The sequence below is a fragment of the Venturia canescens genome, chromosome 2, assembly GCF_019457755.1.
Source record: "Venturia canescens isolate UGA chromosome 2, ASM1945775v1, whole genome shotgun sequence".
NCBI lineage: Eukaryota > Metazoa > Arthropoda > Insecta > Hymenoptera > Ichneumonidae > Venturia > Venturia canescens.
Genome location: NC_057422.1, coordinates 17,879,463 through 17,906,204, shown reverse-complemented (window position 1 = coordinate 17,906,204; position 26,742 = coordinate 17,879,463). Strand labels below are relative to the sequence as shown.

The following is a 26,742-nucleotide window of genomic DNA, read 5'->3' as shown; positions in this document are numbered from 1 at the left end:
TTTTTCTTATTTTTATAATTTTTTCTTTTTTCCATAAGAATGATCGTGTATGTACGTAAAAATGTGAGAGGAGAAGGAGAGAAAGAGTTGACATTGATTGAAACATGGTCATTAATCTTGGGTGTTGGAACAACAGAGTCTGAATCAATCAATTTTCTTCACGATCGTTCGAGACACGAGAGCTTCTGGGCAAAGTCTTTCCAGAGGGAAGATAGAGGCATCTCTTGGCTCGAAAATATTCATACAGACACGTGTGTCAGTGTGTGCAATGGTGTACATCAGAAAGGGAATAAAAAACGGGGCAGCGGAACAGGGATATAAAAAAGCAGCTTACACGACACATTATCCGGTGAATGACTTTTGTGGCGAAGCACACACAAACGTGAAGCAAGGGACAATAGTAAAGAGACAAAGTGATTTGGACAGGCTTGCAAAGGGGGGAAGAAAAAAATGGCGATCTTTCGAACCCCCGAGATTTCGTGCGTTAGAAAAATGATATTCGTGTGATAAAGAGAATCTTTTTTCTTTAAGAAAATGAGGGAAAAGCTTCACATTTTGAACTCTGAAGCGGGTAACGCATATGCACGTTCGTTTTCAAGGGTTAAACGAAATTTCAATGACATCGAATCTGCAATAGCAACTGAATCATTATTTTTGCAATGATGAATTTGTACCTGAGGATTGTCTCGAAGATACTCGAGCTGAGCGCTCGTCGTATACCATCCCATAAAGATCGGTATGAAGCTTATGAGAGCCGGCAACAACCAAGCGCAGCTGAGCATACCAGTGACAACGACGCGTCTCATTATTGCCGGATACTCGAGCGGCCTCACTATCGCGTAGTATCGGTCGACGCTTATGCAACACAGATGCAATATGGATGCTGTGGAAAAGTAAACGTCGAGGGAGGACCAAACGTCACACATGAATCTACCGAAAACCCAACGTCCTGAAAGCTCGACCGAGGCGTTGAAAGTCATCGCGCACATTGCCACCAAGAGATCAGCCGCTGCTAAACTAACCACGTAACGGTTCGTCGGTACACGAAGCTTACGGTGTCGTCGAACACTCGCTATCACCAGTGCGTTGCCTAACAATGCACTAATTATTATTCCTACCATTAGCACCGCCTTTACGAGCAACCACGTGACGTTGCTGTCAAAGTCATTCATATAATCCTCGACGAATTGCGGCCTCGGAAAGTCCTCTCCATTCAACACCGAAACCGTCTCAATCCCACGCAACTTTTCAACTCCCAAAACATTTGACAATGTCACCAACGAATCCTCCAACAATCCTACCCTCGACGACTCATTGACGAGGAAACTCGTTTCAGCCTTATCCAATCCTAAACTCGGCTCACTCTCTTCCGATGCCTCACTGCAAATCTCCATCCTCGTGACTCCTTGTTACTCTTATTTTCGGAATCTTCCAACTTGCACATCCTCGTGGATCCTTTGACTCGGGATACAGCCTGCTCCAATCGCTCCTCCTCTCACTCATTTCACTGTCCTCTTCTTCTTCCTCCTTCTTCGGCATCGCTGCTGACGTTACTTCTCTTCCTACTCGCATATAATGTCCACTCATTCCGGTACCGTAATCCCATTGTGCGAATTTTCCCAACGGCCCACTGTGTTTCGCATGGAAATTTTCTTCATTTCTCCACCTTCTGGTTTTCTCTCTCTCTCTTTTTTTTTTTTTTTATTCCTCCAAAGTGAAACAGTTCTCTTTTCAATAGAAACTCATGTGAATCTTTTTACCCAGTGATACACGTGGATTTTATATTGAAAAGGCACTCGCTGCTTCGCTCTAAATAAAGGGGAAATGCTCGAATGAACTTCACGGACTTTTGTGCGGCGAAATTCGAGGAAATTTCTCAAAATGTCCGCACCGTTGATTTCAATTGTTTTCAGTATTTATTTCAATCGGTAGAACGCTTTCGTAGACGCATGAATAAGTTTTAGAAAAATAAAACCGTACGAAATCCGTTCGATCCATCAAACCAACGATTACGATTAGACCATTTGGCAACGTCAGTGAAAGAAAAGTCAATTTTTTCGAAAGGGAAATCCACGAAGGGAGATTTTTTTTCGACTCGTTCCACAGGGTTTGGCAGAGACTTCCGTATACGTGGAATAATCGAATTACGTTGGTGAAGCGAATATCGAAAATCGAAGGAAATTGGCCACTGTACGCACTGCACTACGACAATTTCACGTCCACCGCACGAACTAATGGCAGGGTTTGAGCGAGCTCGATTTGTACTCGTGTGCACTGGACACTGGGCCTGTTCGAACTGGGCAGTTAGGAGGGCCATCGAGTTCGAGGCGAGCAGTAAGATCGCTTAGTTCCTCTACGAACTTTTCTCGAAGCTGTGTCGAAGTCTGCTCGGTTTCATCACTCGCAATGCTGCTTGACGAATCCAAGAACATTTGCTAAACTGTCTTTCGAGCGAGCTTGCCAACACTCGTCAACCTTTCAATGTCACTCTGCGTTTTGTCAAACGTGCGAGCTCCTACAAGTCGTTCATTTCGACATCAAAACTTTTTCAAACCGGAAACTGACGTTTCCTGGGGAAGAGAAAAACATTTTTTTTGTCAGTAGTTTAGTTTATAATTGCGACGAAAGAAAACGCACCAGCGTTGAGCTGGACTCGCGCGTTCAATGTTTAAAAAAAAATGTTACAAATCGATTAGAAGTTTAACAAAAGCTCTCGTAAAAACTGAGCGTGGGAGGAAAATGGAAAACGACGACGGATTACGAATTAATGATCATAAGCGCTGGAAATTAATGTGCAAAGGGCACGTGGAGTACGAACGTGAGGGTAAAATAGAGAGAAATGTGAAGATGATTGAACATTTTTAAAAGTCAAACAAATTGTGTTGTAACTAGAGAGTAATGTTACGACATAACGTTGAGCTCGTTTGCAAAGTTCGATGAGGAAACTTTCATCCATGAATATAATGAGACATTTGCAAAAACTGCGATTAAAGCCCAACGATTAAATAGCGGTGGAATCGTGCTGTGAGCAACAGTGGATTAGCAATGATGAGCTTTTTCGTTCATAGTTTCACGCTGACGAAGCGAAAAATGCGAATAGTTGCGAGTTCCCGTGGATACTACACGCCACATTCTCGCGTCCTCGGTTGTATCGAGCGGGTAAGTGGCGAATAAGAGGAGTTCGTCGATTGCGGTGGAATCAACGTTGCAAAAAAAAACGAAAAAGAGAAAAAAACATGAAAAAGAAGAAAAACATACCGAAAAATGTTCGCACGAACTGGCCTCGTGTAATTGGAAAAAAGGCTCATTTTACTACCCCACGTTTACCTCAATCGAACAAAATGACTCTTTATATGGAAACTGAAGGAAATATTGAAAAGCAGGTTATGCCATGGGGAAGCACGTAAATCATTCTCAAGTTCTCTAACAATAAAACTCTTTTCATAGAGTTGAACTTCGTTATTTCCTAATTGACAGCATCGACGTTATGAATTTTATTACTACATACGATAATGTAAATCCTCATTTCAGTGAAATACATTGAAATTGCAGTGAAAACGTCAAAAAGCTATCAGAAAACGAGATTTCAGTAGAAACGATCGTACTTTGATGGTTTTGTTATGGAAAAATGAGTTGATCGTATAATGAGTAAATGCTGTTAATGCATTTTGTTTTTAAAACTGTAATAAGGCAGTGAAATGAAAAAGCGGCTTGGCATTAACCGTACGCGAAGCACGTAAGTGAAACACGAGTAAAATTTGATTCGGGTACCTCCACGTTCTTGTCACGATATATAATTTCATTGGATGTGTTGCAAACGAGGAAGTTGGCTGTGAGGTTGAAAATCGTGTGTAACGAAACGAATGAATATTTTTCATGACGTTTAACATTTTGATTGGGGAGACAGGAGAGGAAAAAGTGTCACGTTGAAAGAGGCTCCGACATTCTCTTGCGAAGAGAATTGCATTTTTATGCACCGGAGACGAAAAACGTGCTCCGGATTGTCGGCGAAGGGGAGGGGCCGGGGTGAGAGAGTCTCCGACGAGCTCAATTATTTCGAATTCGGAACGTCGACTCGCATAATTATTACTCGGACGGTTCACGTCCGAACGTACCGAAATAAATGCCCATTGCGACGAGATAAAAAGAATAATATAAACAAAGAAGAAAAAAGGATGACGAAAACGTACGGACAAAAGTACACTCGCTCTTTCCAGAGCAAATTATAGCTATAAATGCTTCGACTTACGATTTATGATTGCTTCAATCCTTATATGAATTTTCTTCTTTAACCTTCTTTTCTCTTTTTCGTTTTCTTAAAAAACCCATTTTTTATTAACAATTTCAGGAATATGCTCATTTATGTTCGCTTATGAACGACATTCTCAATATATAGCTTTGTTTTTCGAGCAAGCTGATGAAGCAGTTTTCTAAATAGCAATTACGAGTTTGATTTTATTTTGACTCGACTGAGAGTCTGATTTCGGCTGTGGCAGATGTTTATTTGCCTTTGGAATACCCGAAAAGCACATTCACACAACCTTGTCACATTTAAATTTGGGTTCGGAATAATTCGACTGCTATAACGATACGAACCGCGACTCAGCCAGTCATTTCACCAAAGTTTCGTAACGCTTACTCGGTCTCACCCTGCGTAAAGTATTCAATAATTGGATGAAGTATAATTTCGAACGTCTCCGACTTGGTTGGCGAGGAAAGCCAGGCCCTTTTCGTCGAATTACTTGGTAATATTGAAACGATAAAATTTTTTTGTAATCATCAAATGCAGCAGTCGATCAAGACTTTTTTTCCTCGTACCCCATATATTCAGACGACTCTAAAAATAAAGTTCAGCTTGCTCCATAAAAATTCATGTTTTTTGTGTACGTTCGATCACAACGTTCCATCCTTTTCGTCTACATTGACATTTTGTTTCCCAAGTTTCTGAGGAAAGTTACTTCCGAATTAGTCTCCCAATATTTTTTCAGGGTCATTGAGAAGCTACACTATTCATTCATTGAAAAAAACATCCAGCAAGCGAACCATTTTTCCTTTGAAATTTTTCGTTTCAATTGCACAATCATAGTGAATCGTAACTCAAACAAATCGTTGAAGGACATTGCGTCACGTATTCGAGATCAAAAGGAATACAAGATAAATTTAGACGCACGAAGTGAAAGATAAGAAAGAATTGAAAATCAAGATATAACATCAAACGAATGAGCTTCTAATAAAACCACTCAGAAGCAAACATAAATATGATAAACGTCGATTCGAACTATTCATCGAAGGAAAATGAAAGTATCTTGAGACTACGATGGAAAAATCCCGGACGAGTATCAATTTACGTCAAACTTCCCTGTTATAAATAAAAATATAAAAAAAAACCCGTCACGTTTAAATAAAAATAAATTAAACATGAAATACTTTTTAATGAAATCACAAGAGAGTATTTACCGCGTACATACGTGTTTGACATATTTCCAATATTTTTATCGATTCAAAAGCAGTGACCTAAAAACTCAAATAGCTGAAAAAAAAAAAATGTTAATCTTCGTTAACACGTTGGATCATTTTATTCGTACGCACGAGACCGGATTCCTCGTTGAAAAAAATATTACTTTGCTTTGGTGGAATTTTTCAGTTGAATGTGAAAAGAATGCACGCGATGAGAGGAGGCGAGGCTCGGAAAGAAAACAAAAAAAAAACATCGTCAATTATTCTCATTTCGAGAATCTCGACATTTTCGATGCAGCCAACTCCGAATAGCCGTGACCTTTAATAGTGGGTGCTCGCATGCAATAGCCATTTTTAATTCATCCTTGAACGCGATGAACGAGATGCTTTCGAACAAACAAAAACAGAGATATAAGTCGTATATCTCAGGGTAAAAAATACTCCAAAAAAAACGAAGCGAGTGTACATTATTCGATGAAACAAAAAATGTCAGATTGGGCACAATCGAACGATGGCGCGCGAGCATTGCGTGATAGAGAATACTAATGATAGTATTCGAATGGCGAACACCGAAGGAAAGTAATCATTTCGCACAGTCTTTTGGCAGTGCGTGGTCGATTGCGATCCTCCGCGAATAGTAGACTCGTCAGCGTACGTCGATCACAACAGCCACAAAAAACGTATGAATGAGAGCGAGAATAACACGCGAGTGATTCCGCAAAGAGTGAGGACGGATCGGGAGAGGGAAGAAGTTTGAGAGAGCAGCTTTAACGGACTTCAACGGACATTCATAAAAACTGAGCTACCTCGGATCTTGGGCAAAGAAAAATTTTCTTGTTACATGCAATCATCGAATTAAGCCACCGATAAACTATTACAAAGTGTTCGTCGAAGAATCAATCGGCTATAAAATTATTTTTATTCTTTCTTATATGATTTTTGGTATATTTTAATTGATTTCGAAGGCTCGTTGTATTCTTGAATTTTACACGATATAATTAAAACGTTTTATTCGGATCGATAGCTTTTGTCTTCTTGATAACAATCATTAAGCCGATCGTCATTTTCACGGTGAGCATTTAATAAACAATCAACGTGTAGTTAAACAATGTCACGACATTGTGTCTTGATAAATATGTTATTGCAAGTATTCGCAGTGGTAACGATCGGAGCGAGACGCGCGAGCCGAGATCATACGAACGTTAATTTACATTCGTTAACTAGTCGTTAAACTATTATGCTCTCGCGCCTCGTCAAGAGCCTCGAAAGAAACGCCCGGAGGATAATAATCTTCCTCGTAAAACTTATCTTCATTTTCTCTTATTTATCTTTATTAGCGAGACTCACGAGAAACGAGAAACTCGTGGCTGGATAAAATATATTTATATATACGTTTCCACGTGCTGGTATTAAAGCAAACAATTGATTTTGACACGAAACTCAATTGATATCGAACCTTCTTGTGAGGATTGCTAACTATTTTTATTTTTATTCACCATCGGTGTTTCAACGGTATCACTAAAAAATTATCAGCCCGCTGAATTTCGTTCACTGATAATCCGCAGAATCTTTCATTTTAAAATCGTTTATAGTTCGATGTTTATTTAAAAATTCGTTAATCAGATTTTTAAATGGTCACACGAAGCAACGAGAATAAAAAAGAAATCGCACCAACGGTGCGCCGATGCTCACTGCTACTTTATAAAGATTTATTTTTCGTGTTAGATTGTACAAGTAACTACGATCCTGCCGGAGCGCAGTGTCGATGAAAACTGGTGTAACGCTTGATACTTTTGCTATCAAGTCGAAAGTTCATCGTCGTCATGACATTAACGGTATTTCAGTATTAATATGAATTACACGGCACAACTGTTGAACGGAAAATGTAATGGGATGTTCGAAGGACATGTCGCGATTTATATTTACACATGTGCAAGCGCACAGACACAGAGAAACGGGTATTGGTAATCGAGTCGAGCAGTAGTGATGTCAAGTGTACGTATAATGTCTGGTAGAGACACACAACGAGTACGAACGACGCCGGCAGACTGAGCGTCGCGTCATTTGACGGCGCCAGCTGGCTCCTCCGATCGTCCCTCGTGGTTATACCCTCCGCGTGCACACGCGTCTTCATCGGAAAGCCACAAGAAACGGGGCAGTCTCGATTCACATGCCGGGGATTAATAGAAATACCGATAGAGGGAGGGGAGTTTGAACGCAGTACGTATACGATCTAAAATTATGGACGAATTGCTTAACAGAGTTTATTCCTAACGAAAACAGCAAGGAATCACAGCAGTTTTATTTGCAGAGATGTTAGGATCACTCGACTGCTGCTGCTGCTGCGTAAATCGAATAGATCGTTAAATTATAATGGAAAACACGTCGAAGATTTTTTTTCTCCGACGCATAGTTTCGTTGATACGAATGAAAGAATAAGAGCCAATGCGGCGCTTGGGAGCTGAGCTGGAAGGGGCGGAGCGCGTTTGGGTCCTGCCCACTTGGCCCGAACGACGCATCCCACTGGCTCTGGCTTTTGCAGCAATGTCTCCGCAACGGTGCATCTGAGAGGGAAATTCCTCAAGACTTTTCTTCCTGGAATTCGATAAGCAATAATTCTACGCTAATTTTGAAAGGAACTTTGAAATACGCTGTAGAGGAGAGCGACAAGCTCGAGGTTTTTCAAGGCTTCGCAACACTGGAAGGGATTGCGAAGGAAATAGTGAAGATCGATCCGCGTGACATATCTGACAATAGAGATCCGGGCATTAAACAAATTCACCTTTTTTCGGTCTATCTACCACTTAATCGCGTTCAAATAAAACGAGGGCATTTATACGAGTACACAGAACCCATGTAAGTTAAGCCGTTCCATCTGAATCCTGCTGCTCTCAGTAGCCTCTTTTATTTGCTTTCATTTTTCTAAGGTTGGATCGATACTCTTAAGAGTGATGAGGTGGACGTTGGGTGTCGAAAAAGTGCCACGAAGCCAGACCAGCGGCCTTCACCGTGGACGAAAAAGCGCGAATTGCGAAAGAAGGGACCTTGCAGAAAAGCGGGGGGAGGAGGCACGGGGACGTGACTCAGAAGCTCCCGAAGAATAACAATAACAAAAATTAAATAAAGAGGAGAATGAAAATGCAAGAACCCATCAGCGATAATTGCAGGGAGCACTGCGAGTTTTATCCATCACAAATCCCACGCGTTTCTATGATTCACAGCAGATTTATATTTTGTTACTGATCGACGTGCCAAAAATTCCATTCATACTTTGTTTATTCATTTAATCCTCCATCTTTAGAGAGCTTAATAAAAAGAACTTTCGTCCCCACTTTATTGGCAATACCATCAGGCCGATGGTTAGATGAGTGTCTCAAAGTGGACTGGCTTAAGGAGAATCGACATAGTGGATAAACACAAACTTCCAGACGGAGCAGACTCGATCCACCCAGATAAATAATACATTGAGGCAGTGGAAAAAAAAACGAAGGCAGAAAAAATGTCGTGGGAGTCTGCTTGCACTAGGTTCTACTCCGTGGAGACTGTCGCCCATCCAACACGAAATGTTATCACGCCTTTCCCCTAACCCCCTTTCCATCCGGCTGGTCATGACACGAGCACAAAATTGGATTTTCTCATGCAAACTGAATCTTAAGGTGAACGTCCCAATATTAGAGGAAATATTTCAAGAGATTCTAATCTCTTTTTTTCCGATCCTCTGAAACAACTCCTTACGTAAGAAATTAAAATTCACGTGTCGCCGAATTATTTTTTTCGTGGATTCCTACACTGAACTTGAGTCTTATTTCAAGTTCATGAATTTATACTTGAGCACGAACTTGAAGAATAACATGAAAAAAAAAAAACTGTCGACGGTCGAAGCATGGGCGACGGCGACGTCGACGACGACGACGTCCGAGGCCGCCACTACTACCAGTGGCGAACTAGGTCAAGTTCGGGAAACACTTTCTCGCTAAAGCTTGCCGTTAATAGTGCCTGCCTCGTGTCGATAATTCTGCACTCGGCGCGCAAGTAATAAATACTATGGCACAACGGTCTATTTGTTAATAACAACGCGAAAATATTTCGTTTCTTTTAATCGAAAAACATTTCAGATCGGCCCTCCAACTTCGTTCGTTTCTAGAATCTCGTTGTGATTCGTTCGGTGGCTATAAAGTTGCCGAATCATCGTCGAACCCGTTCGTGAATTCGAGTGATGAATGAGTTTGTAATCGAGAAATCGGTTAAATCAGTGGAAAATTTACTTCCTTCAAAAATGCTACTAATTTGCACAGTCACCGAAGTTACTTTTGGACCGGTCAGAATATGTGTCTGAAATACCTGAAAGTGCGACTCACGATTGCTGTGTATAGCGTGCGAAAAGTTGCTGATTTCACCGTCCCGCTCTCTCGTGACAAAAGTTATGTATTTTGGGGCATTCGTTCACGAAAAATCACGATTCCGTGATGGCTGCCTCAGGAGTTCGATTTTTAATTAAAGTATAGCGTGCAGGGAGTGGTCGTTTCTTAACAAATTTGATTTTTTCCTTCGCAACAAACTTGACGCTACAGAAAATGTCGACTGAACACAAGTTCGATTGAGCCTCGAGTTTTCCAACCGCATATCCTGATGGAAGGATCAAGAAAATATGGACGCACTCGCACAACTCAATTAGCACAGCAATCTTTCTTCCGGGCACCGATTTGCACAGCTGATTCATCTCGGCATACCGCTTTCCTTCGTCAAGTTAAATTCAAATATTTACCCCCAGCTCGATCAAATTTTTCCGACGCGTTTGCTTTACGGATCTGAGATACCGAAGCGATTTTTATTCGCTTACATTTCGGACGAAAAATGAGGCGAAAATCTTGAGGAAACGCTATCGACGGGGAAACGCTCATGGCTCATAAGCTTCAAGGATATTCAGGGAGTACAACGACTAGAATTTGACAGAAGCTCGGGGTGTTTTACCCGAAGTGAAAACAAGGGGAGAAAGGGCCGTGTCTGCGGATGCTACCGAAGGGTGTTACACTTAAGTAGAAAGTTCCAACTCGATTTGACCAAGTTCGCGCCTATCTCGATGACTATGGCGGGAGATGTAACTTTGTTTAACTCCGCTGCGACAGAAACGCTGTATATATACATAGAAACAATAGAGATGGAGAGTACGCAAGTGGACAATGGTCATGGAAAACACTTGGAGCATTACAACGTCGAACGAAAATAGGATCGAGGATGGAAAAATTCGTAGACTATTGGAAAAGAAAGTTTGTTCTTTTTCCACTATTCGAGAATGCATTGGTGCAAATCTTCTAGTTTGCTTCGTTGAACTCTTCGCTTGGAAGTTCTACTTCCAGGCGAGGTTTCCACTTCTGAAAATGGAGTAAGAGACTCAATCGTAAAGCTCAGTATTTCTAGTAGAATTTTCGTTTTCTCCACAGCTGTGACCTTTCACCCTTCGATTCAAGGACAAATCAAACCTCAGATCCTTTCGGCACCTCTGAAACGACTTCGCTATGGTAACTACTTTGATAAATCATTCAAAATCCCTGACTCCATTCAAAAGAAGTCCTTTACAGTGTTTTCTTTTCCTCACCTCTTCGCATCCTTTCCCACTCTCTTCCTTATCCTTGCAAAGTTTACTCCGGCCCGGGGATGAGGCAGGAGCAAGGGTAAGACAGACACAGACTTCTTATTCGATTAAAACTTTCGGAATCTCGTGAACGAAATTCAGTCACACGACGAATTTAAGCCTCGTGGGAAAATAAGGAAGAGGAAAAAACTTTGCAAAATACAAAATAACGAGCCCAGGATAATCGAAAGGGCTTCATATCCAAGGGCACGAATTTCGTGCAATCGAAATACCACAGAACGGGAACGTCTTCGCAAGGGTGATTATAATAAATTGATGAAATTTCATACAATTAAATCGATTCATAGGAGAGACCGGGACTCATTGGCCCACTTTTCAAACTATTGCTTGCAAACAAGGAACCAAAGACGATTTCAAAAAACCAAATGGTTGTTTCGAGTAGAAACAACTATTTGGAAATTTCAATTTTTTAATTTTAAACGAAACGAGCTATTGAATCGCTTTTTTGACGAACCGTTTTTTTGTCAACCGACCCCACGGCCGAGGCAAGTTGACACAAGCATTGGGGCAAGATGGCTATGGTACTATTTTTACCTGATAATCAACTACGCAATAGCGAAATTAATAAAAACGGATAGTTATCGATATTATTCATTCGATTATTCGAACATTGAATAAAAAATGTTGACATAAGTGAATGTAAAGATAATTTTCGTCCCATAAGCGTGAGAAAAAGGAATATTTCATCCTCATTCTCGCAATCAAAATCAGAATTGCAGTTTTTACACACATAGAATATTTTTATTTTTTTATATTTTTACTGGCACACTTTGAGTGGACTCATCTAGAGCACTCATGTACACACGTGTTAGCCAACGCTATACCATTGTTGGCCTACTTACACCACACTGCTTTTTTTAGTAACAAAACGTTCTACCAGCAAATTATAGCGATAATTGAGAAAAATATTATGCGCAATTAAAGTTCAATATACGAAAATTCAATGAGAAAGATGTTACAATGAACAATTATATCTACCAGGCGTATGTTTACATTCCCTAGTTTGGATGTTATTGTTCATCAGCCAACTTGCCCCATTGGCCAACTTGCCCCATTGGCCAACTAGCCCCGGTCTCCCTTAAACTAGGATCCGATGATTCATGCATCAATAATAACACCGCGAGTCTTTTTTCTTCAAATACATAATAATTTATAAATATCATTGTGGAACAAGTAAATGAAAGGGAAATCCACGAAAACTGGAAGGATAAAATTGAGGAAAATTTGCATAAACCGTAAGGCAGGTTGCTTGTTGTCGTACGAAGCGCTACTGCACTCTGCCATTTTCTCCTAAGATCTCGTCCACCGAGCATGGTTAAAATCGTTTTCGGAAGTGGTTCCCCGAGGAACCTTCGTGACTTCCGAGGACATCAAGTACCTCGAGGTAACTACGGGTAAGGGCAAGGTCACGCTTCACTCCGTTCTCGCACATCGCGATTTTCAACGTGCAAGGCCAAACTAGCGATAATCCATATTACGACTTTCGCTCTTCTGCAGCACAGCCAAGTTTTTTTTTATCGCACCAAAATAATAACTTAACGGATAAACACTTTTCATCGGATTCGTTCGAAGCTCGAGCTTGTAATAGTGTTGAATGGGAAGAGTCACATTATGACAATGAATTCGAATGATTTCACGAAGGAAATAAGTTCAGAATCGACAATTGTGAAAATGATGGAAACTACGGTACCCCCACAGTGGATTCCGTACTTTCCATATTTCAATACCGAAAAAAGAAATCCTGCTCGAACGAGAAATTCCAACAACCGTTCAAGTACTTGGATTGAGATACCAGAATTGTTAGAAATATCTCAAAGAACTTGCGAAAGGTAAAAGCGAACGTCGTAGAGAAAATGACGCATCCGGCGAATCCGAACCAAAGACAATCCTCGTCGAACGTAACGAAGTGTGTACTAAGAGAAAGAGAGGAATGTGGAGAAAGGGAGAAACAATGAACAAGAAGATGGAATCCATTGAGAATTGTCTCTCGGTCTTGCTCCCTTCTGAATCCGATAAACGTCTGTGCAGTCACTGTGAATGGCAGCCCTGAGCGTTTCACCCGTTATCTCATAATGAACCGAAGATGATGAGCAAACTTTTATCAAAGCTCCTGAACAATGGTAAATAGGAATTTAGGAAAAGACGAGGGTGAAAAATCGAGTTGAAGTATCTTCTAAATAATATTTATTCTGCAATCACTCACAATTTTTTCCACGAATAATAGATCGCCCTAAAATTATGAGACTAAAAGTAACAAGCATTGAAATATAAATTCACTCAATGAACATAAGAAATATAAATTACTCAGCCCCCAGAAATTAATTCTAGCCCAGCTTTCAGTGCAGCTTTCTATTCAACCCTTAGAAAGTGGATTGCGATCGAAACGGAAACGAATGAGGGAGTTTTTTCGATTTGCCACAATGGAATAGCCGAGACGGCGAAAAAGTCTCGAGTTTCTGGAAGGATTGGGAGAGAACATACACGATGATATATGTGTCTGGACAGCAATAAGAGAATGGCTTCGAAGCTCTGTCTGTTCAGGGTGACTTTTCATTATAAAAAAAAAATAATAAAAAAAGGGTGTGAGTCATACAAAAAGTAAGATTCGAAGTACACTTTACTGCGATTGTAAAAAGAAATTGCCTCGTTTCAGTTTTTTTTCGAACTCTTCTATAGATGAGAATTTCTATTGTTTTGATATAAATCTACAAACTAATAAGAGTAACATGAAATAGAATTGAAGTGGCAGACGTTGGAATAAAACGAGCATAGAAAGTGAATTTTATCAAACTTTTTATAGCACCATATTTCCCGAGTGTTGACACTTGGAACGGTCTCATAACTAACATGGCGATACTCTATTCCAAATGAAATAATTCACGTTGCGTTTCTCCGTTTACGCGGTCGGTGCGTGGGCTTGGGAATGTCCCAGATCGGGTACATTTGGACTAAGCCGGTATATATGAACAGATGATCGCTGAGCCATACCGACCAATGCACCGCTGGCTCAGCAGGGGACAGTAAAACTGCGTTTTCTGCAAGTGAATTTTCAGCTAGAAACAGATAAATATTCCAAGCTTACTTTGATTTTCAAAACGCTGTAGCTTCGAAGCTTTACGAAGCTTGCTTTTTCTTTATGCAATATCCAATCGGAGAGAAAGGACGTTGAAAAAACAACGTCAAAAAACTGTTGAAAGAATGGAGAGGGGCATAGTGCCCGAAAAATATACTCGAAGTAGAAGCAGAAAAAGATATATTTCGAGAAATTAGTGTCGGTCGAATTAAACAAGCACGTGCCAGGTTAAAAAATAGATGTAAAAAAGTTGAGAGCGTGATGTACGATGCTCGAGAAAGGGGAGGTGTCACAGAATGTGTCCAAAGTCTGAAGGGATGAATGCTTTTCTCATCCTTCAAATACGTGATCACTCCATGGCTCTCGTTCAACCATCCCACGCGCTCGTTCCTTTCCCAGTCCACGTCATCATAAATAATAAATCTACACATAATACACCCTTTTCGTTTTCATCACACGAGCATGTTACAAGCTGGTGTCTACTGATGTTGATGAGTAGGCATACATTATTGCACCTCGTATCGTACCTTGCCCTACATTTGCTTGCACTGAACCCTCCAGCGGTACCTCGCCATCATTAATGCCAGAGAGCCAGCTGCGAATTTCGAAAAGCAATTTTCCGACGCTGTTCCATCCGTTACAAAAAGGCTCTGTCAGCCCTTTTTACCATCGCCCTGCGTGCACCAATAACGAACTTTTTTTCAATCGGTCAAGCCATGTCGGACAATTTCAATTCAAAAATTCGAGGTTAGGGTAGGTGACTGATTCACACTCTCGAAAATAGTATCAGCGACGCTATACAAAATTCTTCACGGCAACTTGTCCTCGAGTACAAGAGATCTCCATTCTTAGGTGCTTCAGCTAAAGTCAGAAGAAAATCACTATCTTGAAAGCACGAAAATAATGAGGATTGAAATTTTCAATTAAAAAGAAGCGTGTTCCTCTTCCGATGCTGAACATTTTTATAGAAATCTTTCACCTCGTAAAAAATTATGAAATTATGAAAAAATTATGAATCATTAAAGGTAGATTGAAAAGTTGACTTAATTAGCTGTGAAATAATTTCAGTTTTTTTTCCACGACGCATGACGTGCAGTTTCTATAAAAAAATGATTGAAATCTTTTGTATACACATCGCTTATTTCCGAATGATATAAGCGTTGAAAAGAAACCACCAGTGTGGCATTAGAAAAGAAGGAGGGTTCACAGGGCTTGGTTCCGTGATCGGCTTAATTCTATCTTCGAGTTACTACCTCTCGGCTCCTGTGTTCCTCGTAATTTCATGAAATTCCATTTATTTCCGTGACTTTAACGAGACTCGACAAACCTCGTTCCTCGACATCTTGTACCAACGTCTAGGAGAATAAATTGAAATTCAAGAGAATTCAAGTATTTCGTTAAGAGCAATTTGACTCTTTATCATTGAATCTCCAATCGATTTTTCATTCTTTTTCTATAATAGACAATAAATTATTCAAATTTTGTCAGGCTTCATTAACAATTAGTAGATTCAGTGAAATTGTGCGTGTTAAAAATAATGACTGATCGATGGGCATCATTGATTGCATTCAACTTTACCATGGTAATCAAACGAAAATTCAATGACGAACATCAACTTCTGTTAGTTTATACGACGAGGGTTTGAGAATATTATTCAATCGTAGGTACTAAAACAACATTATTTATGCTTCGGGATGCCTGGGATGCTGAATTTTTTCAGGTGAATACTCGTCTTTGGATATTCCATTAAAAAATAAATTGCAGGAGTTTGTCGTTCGAATGACGAAGCAATTAGAAAAGAAGGAAATGAAAAATAGTCGAATGTATTGGTGAAAAGTCAATGAAGGCGGGAAGTTGTCTCGACGAGTCGGAAATGCATCAGCGATGCTAGACGGTGAGCTTGCCACTTCTCCTATTTTTCTTTTTTTCCTTTCTCTCTTTCTGCTTTCTTTTTTCTTACTCATCCGTTGGAAGAATAGGCGTTCCCTCGTCTTTGTGAACCTTAAGCCACCTTCACCCTCTCTCTCTCTCTCTCCCTCGCTTTTTCACACGCACACTTTCTTCCTCGAGTTCCCTTCAGTTCTCTGGCCTGAAGACTGTCGACCTAGAAATTCTCCTCGTTTCTCAAGTACCCAAGCCGAGAGAGGATGGCCATGCACAGCTGATAAAACGAGCTTTATGCAGTTTGCATAAACGTGGCTCGTCACTGCAACGAGGCGAAAATAGGCAAAAAGCGAACAGATATAAAAGAGAAAGAGCCAAAAGACTCTCTTTCTCCTCTACTAGAACCTCAATCATTTTGCCTCTGGCATCAGCTTTCTTTGAGTAAGATCGGAATAACTACTCTATTTGCTCAAGTTCAAACCTATATTTCCTGCTATCATATCAGTTTATAAGTGAGTAGATCGAATTAGATTACACTTATTGTCTACTTTTTGATCATGCACTTCGACAAAGGATCTCAAATCTTAAATGGAAAATAGCCTCACTATTTGAGGCGAGCAACCCCTTAAGGAGCGTAAAAAATAGGTATTTTTTGGAAAATTTTTTAAGGGGAATAGAATAATCTGATCATTTTCAAATTTGGATATGAGTTTATTATAACGGTCAAGTTTGAAAGAAAAAGTTTATTTGGGATGACCAACAAAATGGCGGCGTTATTAAGGGCCTCCGGACGCCTGTTTTCCGCGACATCGAAAACTGCTCCGGTTGTCACTCTTTTTCTGTTGATCTGAAAATGATTTAATAAGTGTCATTCGTTAACTGACACCTTAAGGGGAAGGATGTACTTAAAAAATTATGATAAAGAGCAAAATTGAGTATTTGGGAGCCTTTCTTATCAAGTAGGATCGGTTTTCAGGTACTTGTTCCTTTCGAAATGGTTAATCGAAAAATGATTGAGTTCATTGATGACCGAATGTGCTAGACATTCGACATGTACCGAGCGAGAGCAAGAAGCGTTCTGTGTACTGAGCTCAAAAAACCCCCAAACAGGGAATGTTATCGAATTACAACTAAATTTGTGCGATTTTCGAAAAGAATGAGTGGCTTATTGAGGTGCAGGGTTGATACAGCAGCGCGGGGTTCTTCAAAAAAATTTGGTTAATGCCCGAGGAAACTCGTAAAAAAATGGACGATAAAACGAATTTTTATACGAGGGCTACGAGTGAATGTATAATTGGATTAAGAGCCGAGTAACCGATTCCTCTTCTGCACCCTTGTCATGTCTTTTCAAACTGGGTCGTACTTGGCGGTCTCCGAACACTTTCCGTTGAGAGCCGGTTGGTAGAAGGAGCCTACAGTTTATATTACTCAACGAACCCTCACAGTGAGCCAATCAGTGTTAAATGGAAGTTCTTCTAAGAAGGTAAAAGTGTATGAAGTAGAAAATAGCATCGATTCCTCACATTTTTCCAACTTGTCCTGATAATTTTTGCAATTTTTTAAAAATTTTTCTTCAGAAGATACTCTGACACTGTGTTTTTTAAAATCAATATCGTGAGAACCGTTCTCTAGTTATTTCGATACACATTTTTTGTCTGACGATTACCATGTGCTCAGATGGAGAAACCATAAAACTTTAACCCGCAATATCTGAAAAACTATACGGTAGCACTACATTTTTAAATTTGATCAATAGGTTAGATTTTTCTGCGCGACATATATTGTTTTCAAAATTTCCGTAAGAAATCGAGATTTGCCATAAAACAACTTTAAAAATGTGCAAATTCCCAAAAACCTTTTCAATAGCTTTGCACTTCACTTCACCTCGAAAAATCCGTTTTTCCGACCTAGCGAACCGTATTGAAATTGACGTTAAGCAAAGAGCGATAATGAATGAAATGTTCGTGAGAAAGTTGCAATGGGTCGAAGAGAGCAGAGGTGATGATTCAATTTCGCTTACAGAGTGAATTAATTTCGTTTGATAGGAAGAACGGGGAGGTTGCTGCGTTTACTTGGCAAATGAACGTGCCGAATTAAATTACAGTTATATATATGAAGTCCAATATTTGCGTACACGTATTATAAACTGAGGTATCAAAGCCTCGGAGACGAACAGAGCAAGGTAAACCGGAACTTTGATTTTCAAAACTTGCCTGATATTATTCAGCTTGAAAATGGCATTGAGTATCATCTATTGCGATATATTCGGATGGAGTGGACTTCGAGAGGTATGCCGAAGCAGGATAAGACTGTGATGAAGGAGATTAAAAGCTCATTGAGTTCGACAACTCATTCAGAGCACGAGAGTATTACGAAGAACAACCAGAACCCGAAAGAAAGAAGAAAAAAATGATGTTTCGCATCCCTTCAGAAAGGAGGTCATTCGAAGTGAAATCTTCTTCAAACACTTTTCTCAATTATATGCATAGGTATAATCTGCTTTGACCTTTATCAATCTCACTTCAGTGCAAGAGATACTTCGGTGAAATCTTTTTAAACCGGTAAATCCGCAGTTAAAATGATCGCGAGTGAAAAATGATACAAAGATTTTGACAATAATAAATAATCTGCAATGTTACTAGAGTAGTGGCTTTGTCACTTATTTTTTGACCTCGACTTCGTTGGAAATTTTCAGAGATGTTATTCCTACGGAGTTCAATCCACAGGTGACTACTGTTTTTGTCGCATAACAGCAAAACCATGTTGAAAAGGATGTCCATGAGTGACCGCAGTGGGAGCATGGTTAACCATGGGCTTACAGTGTTGTATCAGTCTCATCCCCGCTTACGACGATCTTGTGATCGTGACAGCTTTGCAAATGCTTGTGTTGCTAGGGAGAGAGTTGAAAAGTGCATTGGGATGCTCGTTGCATTCTGGACGAACGGTTGAAGGTTGAAGCCCTACGAGAAAGGAAGAATGAGAATGAATGTTGAAAACGTGAGGGATTGAAACGATTCGTACTATTCTCACGAAGCGTGGAGAGCCGGAATTGACATTTCATTTGCAAACGTTTGTTTGCACTACGATCTCTCGTCTCACAATAATAGTATGCCACGAGTAAAGCGTGGCTGTGTACCGTCAGCCCTAACACCTCAGCCCCATTAAATTTTCCTCTTGTGTTACCCGATAGAGCGCGCTACCCTAAAGGGCCGAGAGTGAAAGAGAGAAAAGGGAAAATTTACGGTGTAAGCCCAGCTGGGATTCATCGCTTCAAGGCTTTCGAAACTACGCCCAGGCCTCATGCCACGATTCTAAGCACGCTTGAGAAACTTCCCGCTATTTCTCTCAAAACAGTTACAATTAACGAGATTTTCCTCCATTGTCTGACGCGATCATATCGATTCTATTCCCTTCAACCCTAACCGAGTCTCACCATCCATTTCATGACTCGTCGTCTCGACGTATCAAACCTTATTATAATAACATTACTTTCACGAAACGTTTAAGGCCTTACACACACTTGCTGCGGGCGAAACAATGTGATTTTCTTCATTTCATTTTGACAAGAAAATAAATGTTTATCGAAAAACTGTGAACCGCATTCGTTAGTCCATTTGTTCATGTACTTGTACAATTTTTTTCATCAAAAAATTTCTCAAAATGGCGCAACTCCAGCTGTATTCCAGTAGCACATTTTTTCGAGTATCAATTGCGGTGGACATGATAACTAAAAAACTATTAATCCGATACATACCAAATTTATATCACTTATTTGTTATAATAATAGCTTGAGTATGGACGAAGACTTTTTAAAAATTTTGATTAAAAAACAATTGCGACAGTTTTAACAAAAAAATCATTTTTTGAGGTGCTAAATTTTGGGGTTTTCTTGTTACCATTTTTTTTCCAACAAAATATGAAACCCTTCTTCCAGGCCCTAGCTATTACTATAATAAATAAGTGGTATAAATTTGGTATGGATCGGATTAATAGTTTTTTAGTAATCGTGTCCACTGCGAAAGCATTTTTCAAAAAAGACGATTCTGAGATAATCGCGTTTAAAGATTCAAGTTTTAGACGACGGCGCGCACCGGGTAGTCGGTTGAAATGCCCATAATTTCAGTTCTAATGCTCCAATCTTGATGAAATTTGATGAGAAAATTCTTCAGACCTTGTACTTGAAGAATATTCAATAAAAAAATTTTCGATTTTTTCGCTCATCACAAGTGTATAAAAGCGTTAATCATTCAGTAGACACTTTCGAGTTGTCAATATTCATTTACAGTTGACAAACAGCCTGTTTCATCGTCATTGTTTAAAAAGCTCGCTAAAATAATAACTGATCTCGTATTAGGGTTGACCTAACGTTGGAAAGAGAAAAAAAAACAAAATCGAAGGTCTGCTAGTGGTAAAATTAAAATCCTTTTCACAATGTGTTTCTATACGTATGTAGATAAAAAAATACGTTCATGTTGTCGAGTTTCATGGTCACGAGTTCGATCTTATTCGAGTGGGTGGATGATGGCGCATTGGCACAAAAGCCTGCGATAGAGATGGTAAATGAGAAAAGATAGAAGAACGAGGATAGAAGCAGTGTAAGCAAAGAACCTTGTAAGTTCAGTTGGAGTTGACGTAACGATGGAGAAGTGGTTTTTTCTCCATATTTTCTTGCGACATTATAATGTAAAATCTGCAGTTAATTATTCGTCGTAAAAAGTTGAGGCTTTTTCGTTGAGCGTTAAGTTTAATTTTTTTCTCTTCTCCTTCCAAAGTATGGCTCTTAACAACCGCACCAACCAGCGTGACTTTGAGCTGAGTAGTTTAGGATTATGATCAGAATGGAACCGGCCAGGAGTTTACAAAAAGCCAATATATCGGGGTAGAGCCGACGCTTCGTTACCGTCGTTCGTATATTTGATTGACGCTAATTGCATCCGATTTTTCCTCTCGGTGCAAAGTGCTGCTTCAGAGTTTGCTCTCATTGAAGATGTTCGAATTAAGGGTGCACAGATTGAAGCAAACCTCCCACTAATAGAACAGGAGTGCCTCCATCGCTCACCTACTTCAATCAAAAATTCGCTCAATGCAGTGTGGTCTCCGAGTTCTCTAAAAATAAGGATCAAGATTCTCAGCAAAACTGTTTTTTTCCCCATGTAAAATATCATACATCACGATTTTCCCATCAATTCCTACGACTTTCCAACATGCAGTTCAAAAAGACTTTTGTTTCTTATCAATGAACGTTTAAGAAACTGAAAAAAATTTCTGATCCTTTTTCTACTCCTTCTTGACCGCAAAAAAAAAAAAAAAAAAAAAATCCTGACGTGTTAGAAGAAAACTCAGTAATTGACCTGTCACCGTACAAAGGATCATAGCAAAAAGAAAACCGTTGGGGCGATTTTCGTTGAAGGCTTTGATAATTACTAAAACCAATGCAGCTCAGACGTTGTAGATCCATTCCGATAAAACCAACATTGATGTTTCCCTACTCAATGTGTAGCTCGGGCAACCTGTCAAATTAAATAGTCTCGAATAAGATTCGACACTCGGTTGGGTGATTGCACGGCGGTGCACAGGGTCCTGTATCGATCGAATTCAGTCTAAATAGGGCCGCCTGCAACAGTCGAACGTTTTACAGCTCTCCTTGGCCTCTGAGCAAATACAATGCATTGGGGCAGATTTGCTAAAGGACAAGACTTGTGTCGAAGGGGAAGGAAGGCTCACAGGACCACGATTGGGAAGCAAAGTGTTGGCAAAATGACGAGAAGACAGACGTGGAAACATGAAAAATAGTGCAACGTTAGAGACGTAAGTGATCGAGGAATGTCAACCATTTAGAGTGCATGAGTAATTTGAGCATCGATGGACAGCTGTAATGAGAAAATAACAACATTTCAAATGTTAAACTTGTCAAGTGCACGATATTCGAAGTGTATTTCCAGCTGCAGTAGGTTCAGACTCTTCTTTGGTCCTTTGATGCAACTTGTATACTCCAGAGGATCTATGCTCGTCGAAAATCGTCGCTGTGCTCTTTGGCGTCCTGCCAGCAGTCCCCTGCCCATTTTTCGTCTCCAGGTCTCTATCTCATCTTTCGTAGAGAAGAGAGTCGAGGGTGGAAAGATCGCTCGATACTTCCTGGGACGAGTGCACTCTGGCGCAAAGCGAAAGGAAACTTCCCTAACCTACTGATTTTCTTCAAAGGTCTTATTCCAGTCCTGCGAGTTGTGAACGGGCGATGGAATGTAGCGAGATCCAAACATTGTGGGAGTTCGGGCTGTTGGGTTAAATGGGCATGTCGATTTGAAAATTTTTTTATTTCCTTTAAATAGGGAATCTAGCTAAGCTGTTGAATGATAAATGCATTATTAAAATTATTTATAAGGAAAAACACTCATTCAGGGCATCATAATTTTTCGAATATCACTTTCTAATTTTTAATGGTGTTGCTATGGGGTTGAAATTATTCAAAGAAGTTTTGTGCTTTTTGGATCAATCAAACAAAGCATCCTTGAATATATTCCGAATTTTTATATTTTTTTTCCCCCCCTCCAGGGGACCAGAAATTGCAATTGATGCTGCGAGGGGTGGCTTTTTCATGCGGGTCTGCAGAACTGCAGCAGCAATGATATATGGCGTTATTGGCTCGACGCCAACTAGCTTCTCACACTTGTACGCTCGTAATTTGAGAACCTTGCAAAACGAATGAACGCTCCAGTCCTCCAACAATGGCTTTTACCTTCTCCCACCTCCCCTGATCCCTCTGCCTGTAACTGACCACCCCTCGTGGAACCTTTTCACTACCCTTCCAATCTCATACGATACATGTACGATATTTGTGAATGGAACCATTTCTTTGTTGGCTTCTACTTCGGCTCAGCACAAGTTCAAAAAGGGATGAACGTAAAATCCATATCTGAAGAAGCTGCTTTTGAACTCATTAATCTCAGTCGATTCCATTCACAATTTTTTCTTTTTTTTTTTATTTCGTGTTCGAATTACTCAATATTTTTTCTCAATTATCGTTGATTTACACCAATGCATTTGTATGCATTTGTTTTTTAAAGCATCATCAAAATCGAATGAAAATATTTGTTGAAAAACTGTTAAAATGAAGCCCTTTTGATTCTAGAAAATGTATGATTTCTGAAAGGCAATACGAATTTGATCAGGATGCAGTGATTAGGAGGAAAAATATTAAGATAATTGATTCAGAGCAAGACTAATCTCACACGAGAAGAGAATTTTTACAAGACTCCTGTGAAACGATGATGTCTTGTTCCACTTTGAGAATTTGAGAATTGATTGATTAAACATAACTATAGAATTGAGGTAATCGATATGATAGTTTTTGAGGAGTAACTTCATTGAATTAGAGAAGAAATACGAGTGAGCAACCGAATGGAGCATAGAGATTATCACACACAAATACAATATGATTAGTCCACTAAAAGTGTAAATTATAAAGAAACGTTAAGTTTTAGTAGATTACCTGACGAAATTTTGATTAGCTGTAATTCAAGTGAAGGAAAATATGTAATCCATTAATTCATTTCCATTATTCGATCTTTTGATCGCACAGAGGGTCGATCCCCTACGACAGCCCCAACCAAAAGTTATGTACCGTCTGCATATTAAAAGGGTTGATAATTCGTTCGGATCGTAATCAATAACTTTGTAAAGACCCTATTTACGTACTCGGTGCCAGCAGATATAGTACAAATATCATTTGCTTTCGTAAAATTTATTCTAAAAGTATTTTTGATCCGACATCGCGAGTAAATTTTTTGACGGAACTATCCGGGCTGCGCTTCAACACACAGAAAAGGTTGCCTATACAGACGACATTCGCTCGTTCGCTTACAAAATATGTCGTATGCAGCCTGAACCTTCGTACTTCTCGAGACTATATCTGTCAAACTAGATTGTCAATCACCTTGATTTTTTTTCACAATATCTGTGATATCCTGCTCTAGCACCTCCTCGTTTTTTATAAAGTTCCTAATTTTAGTACTACCGGTAGAATTAATAATGTGCCGTTTGCCTATGCATGGTCCATATGTTACGAGTTAATTGAGTCAACTTCAATTACAAATATCTCGGGTTCGGGATGGTGAAACTTGTTAAAATTTTATAGAGGTGTTGTTCATATGTTAAACAATACGTATGCCAAATTTCAATAATTTCCTAATTTAACTGTCTCGTGGAGGAACCACCTTCAATTTTAAGAGTGAAGACGTAATTATAACAGAAAATATCGATATTTGATATTTTATATCGATATTTTCATGACATAAACTTTACGTCCTTTTTTACCGTTCGTCAGAGAAAAACTATCCCCAAGTAAACAAACGTCTTTACTTCTTTGTTCCTTTTTTTATTTTTTATATCTATATTCATCTGCATATCCGAATTAGTCAAAGACAGTGTGACCATCTTCACTGTCAACACCAATCGATAATGTTAATACTCATAATTCAAAAAATGAACCGTTCAACAAACAATGAGTTTCTTTATTTTATAACATCTTTTAAACAAAAAGTAAAAAGATACAATAAATCGTGCCCGTGTTATTTGAAGTCAGATTCGAGTTTTCGAATTATTTTTCTCTCCATTTCATAAGACTTCATCTTTGTGTTCTAAGATTACGTCGTCATAACGTATCTCCACCGTCGTAATAAGTTCGTTCCTGAATAATTAGTGGGCTTTTAATTTTGAATAAATGTTAACTTATTAATTTTCCAGATGAATAACCATGCCACGATCATTCATGTTGAAGGATCTTGTTGTTAGGAAATTATCTTTGATGCATGCCTGATTCTGTGGGACCTCGAATTCCTCTCGGTGGTCCTGGTAACCGCGTTGAGAACTAATTACGCCTGTCCGAAAAATCTCCACCAAGATTAGTTGTCGGGTCAGATGGTCGAGCGGTGGTTTCCATTCCCGACCATTGACTCGATAACCGAACGATCTGAAACCTTCTTCCTCCATCGTTGAAGTGAGTACGAGATTTCGAATCAAGGGAACTATCCTAAGAGAGAATTTGCCCCAGAAAGTACTGGACGAGGATGAGTTCACGAGAATCGATAACAAAATCACTGCTATTGGCAGGAGAGAGAGAGCCACACAAATGTGAGTTTGAAAAGTTTGGTATTTTTACAATGTAAAGAAGATAAGAATCCATTCATTTTTATGATACACCAGTACCATCAAGTGAATTCCAAGAAAAAAGAACTTTAATGATCCATGGAGAGTGTTTACACACATTTTTGCATTCTCGAGGGTGGATCGAATGGTCGACTCTCGAAACTTGCCTCTTGCCTGGTCGTCCCCAAACTCAGCTGGAGTGTGGTCGAGTCCAGAGGCCCTCGTCAACCCATGTTATGATTATGCAAGAAACTTCGTGCAATATTCACTTTTTGTCCTCACCAAGTTCGAACTAGTGACACGAGACACCATAATTTTGTTGGTTACATCGTTTGCAACCTGAAGTACACCTCGTAGAATATCATAGGTTGATAGCAAGGCATTAATTAAGGGATCAGTCCTTCGAGCGAGCTTTGACCTGTCATCAAACATTGAAAAAATGATCCAGATGACGATGACGTCGAAATGGGACACCTGGCAAGTGTCACTTTCTCAGGATTTCGTTTGTTTTTTCATCTGACGAGGTCGACTATTGACGAACAACAATCAAATGAGCATGGCAATTAATACGGAATTTAAAGGACCTTTGGAGCGTCTCCCGCATCCATTATTGCGCCGCGGTCTTTATTCTCCATCCCTCCGAACTATTCCCTCAATTCAGCGTCCGCAACCCAAAGCCGAACGCAGACCGCTCATGCATCACAGACAAGTTTTGGCCCGAATTCGAACCCGGGACTCGCGGTTTGTGGAGCCGAGTCGTAATCCGCTCAACCAACCGCTCTCCCGCGACAGGGATCAATGCACATTTTTTCCTTCCATCAATTATTAATAATTCATTATAAAAATGATTGATATCGTGACATTTGTCGATGCATCGATTGATTTAAGAGCTGTCAGGGTTACGAAATTTTTGGAGGTCGACAGGCTTTAATTTTCTCTCAAATATTGGTCTTGCGGAGACGAGAAAAACGAATAATCCCGCAGGGTGCTGTTAGTGACGAAAAAATCAGGAAACGAGGAAATGGCTGGGGTCATGACCTGCGAAAATGGCGTGGGAAAAGAGCCTTTCATATATTTGTGTAACTTTACCATCCCTTTGCCAGTCATGTGTTATTTCAGGTAGGAAGAAAGTCGATCAAGAACTCTGTCAATCTACGGTCGCCGGTGTGGTTAACCAATGTAGAAAATATATCATAGCAAGTCCTTCGTATACAGCATATTCTACTGACGCTTGAGCTGGGAGTGAAATTCGTAAATTTGCGAAACTCGTTAGCAAGCCTTGAATTAAGGGGCAGGGAGAGCGGGATGGCAGACGACCATTTACGTATTTACTTTGAACTCGGGCCAATATGCTCTCCAACGATGCTGAAGAGGCAAAAAAAATATTCCACCGTGTCCGATAATAACAAATCATCAGTCGCATATCGAGGGAAGAAAAAAACGTTTTCAATGTTTTTCAAACAATGGACACTCAAGTCTACTCAAAACTTCTCAATTCTTTGTTGTTCTTGTTGTTCCATGTCACCTTCGT

The 26,742-nt window shown here is 39.8% G+C and overlaps 1 protein-coding gene across 6 annotated transcripts in view; it reads right to left on the bottom strand.

Moving 5' to 3' along the window:
• The window catches only part of LOC122407266 (octopamine receptor beta-3R-like), a 60,824-nt gene that overhangs the window by 14,951 nt on the left and 19,131 nt on the right, over positions 1-26,742 (bottom strand). Inside the window, exons 1-2 of one of the 6 annotated variants that reach the window (XM_043413369.1) lie at positions 6,914-7,510; positions 675-2,570 (exon numbers count right to left, since the gene is read on the bottom strand). The exons of 4 other annotated variants lie outside the window; for them this stretch is intronic. In XM_043413369.1, the coding sequence (XP_043269304.1) occupies positions 675-1,394 (720 nt within the window). In that variant the 5' untranslated portion in view covers positions 1,395-2,570; positions 6,914-7,510. Of the gene's footprint in view, positions 1-674; positions 4,031-6,913; positions 7,511-26,742 lie in introns of those variants that run through there. One more of the 6 variants, XM_043413368.1, reaches the window with a different exon arrangement.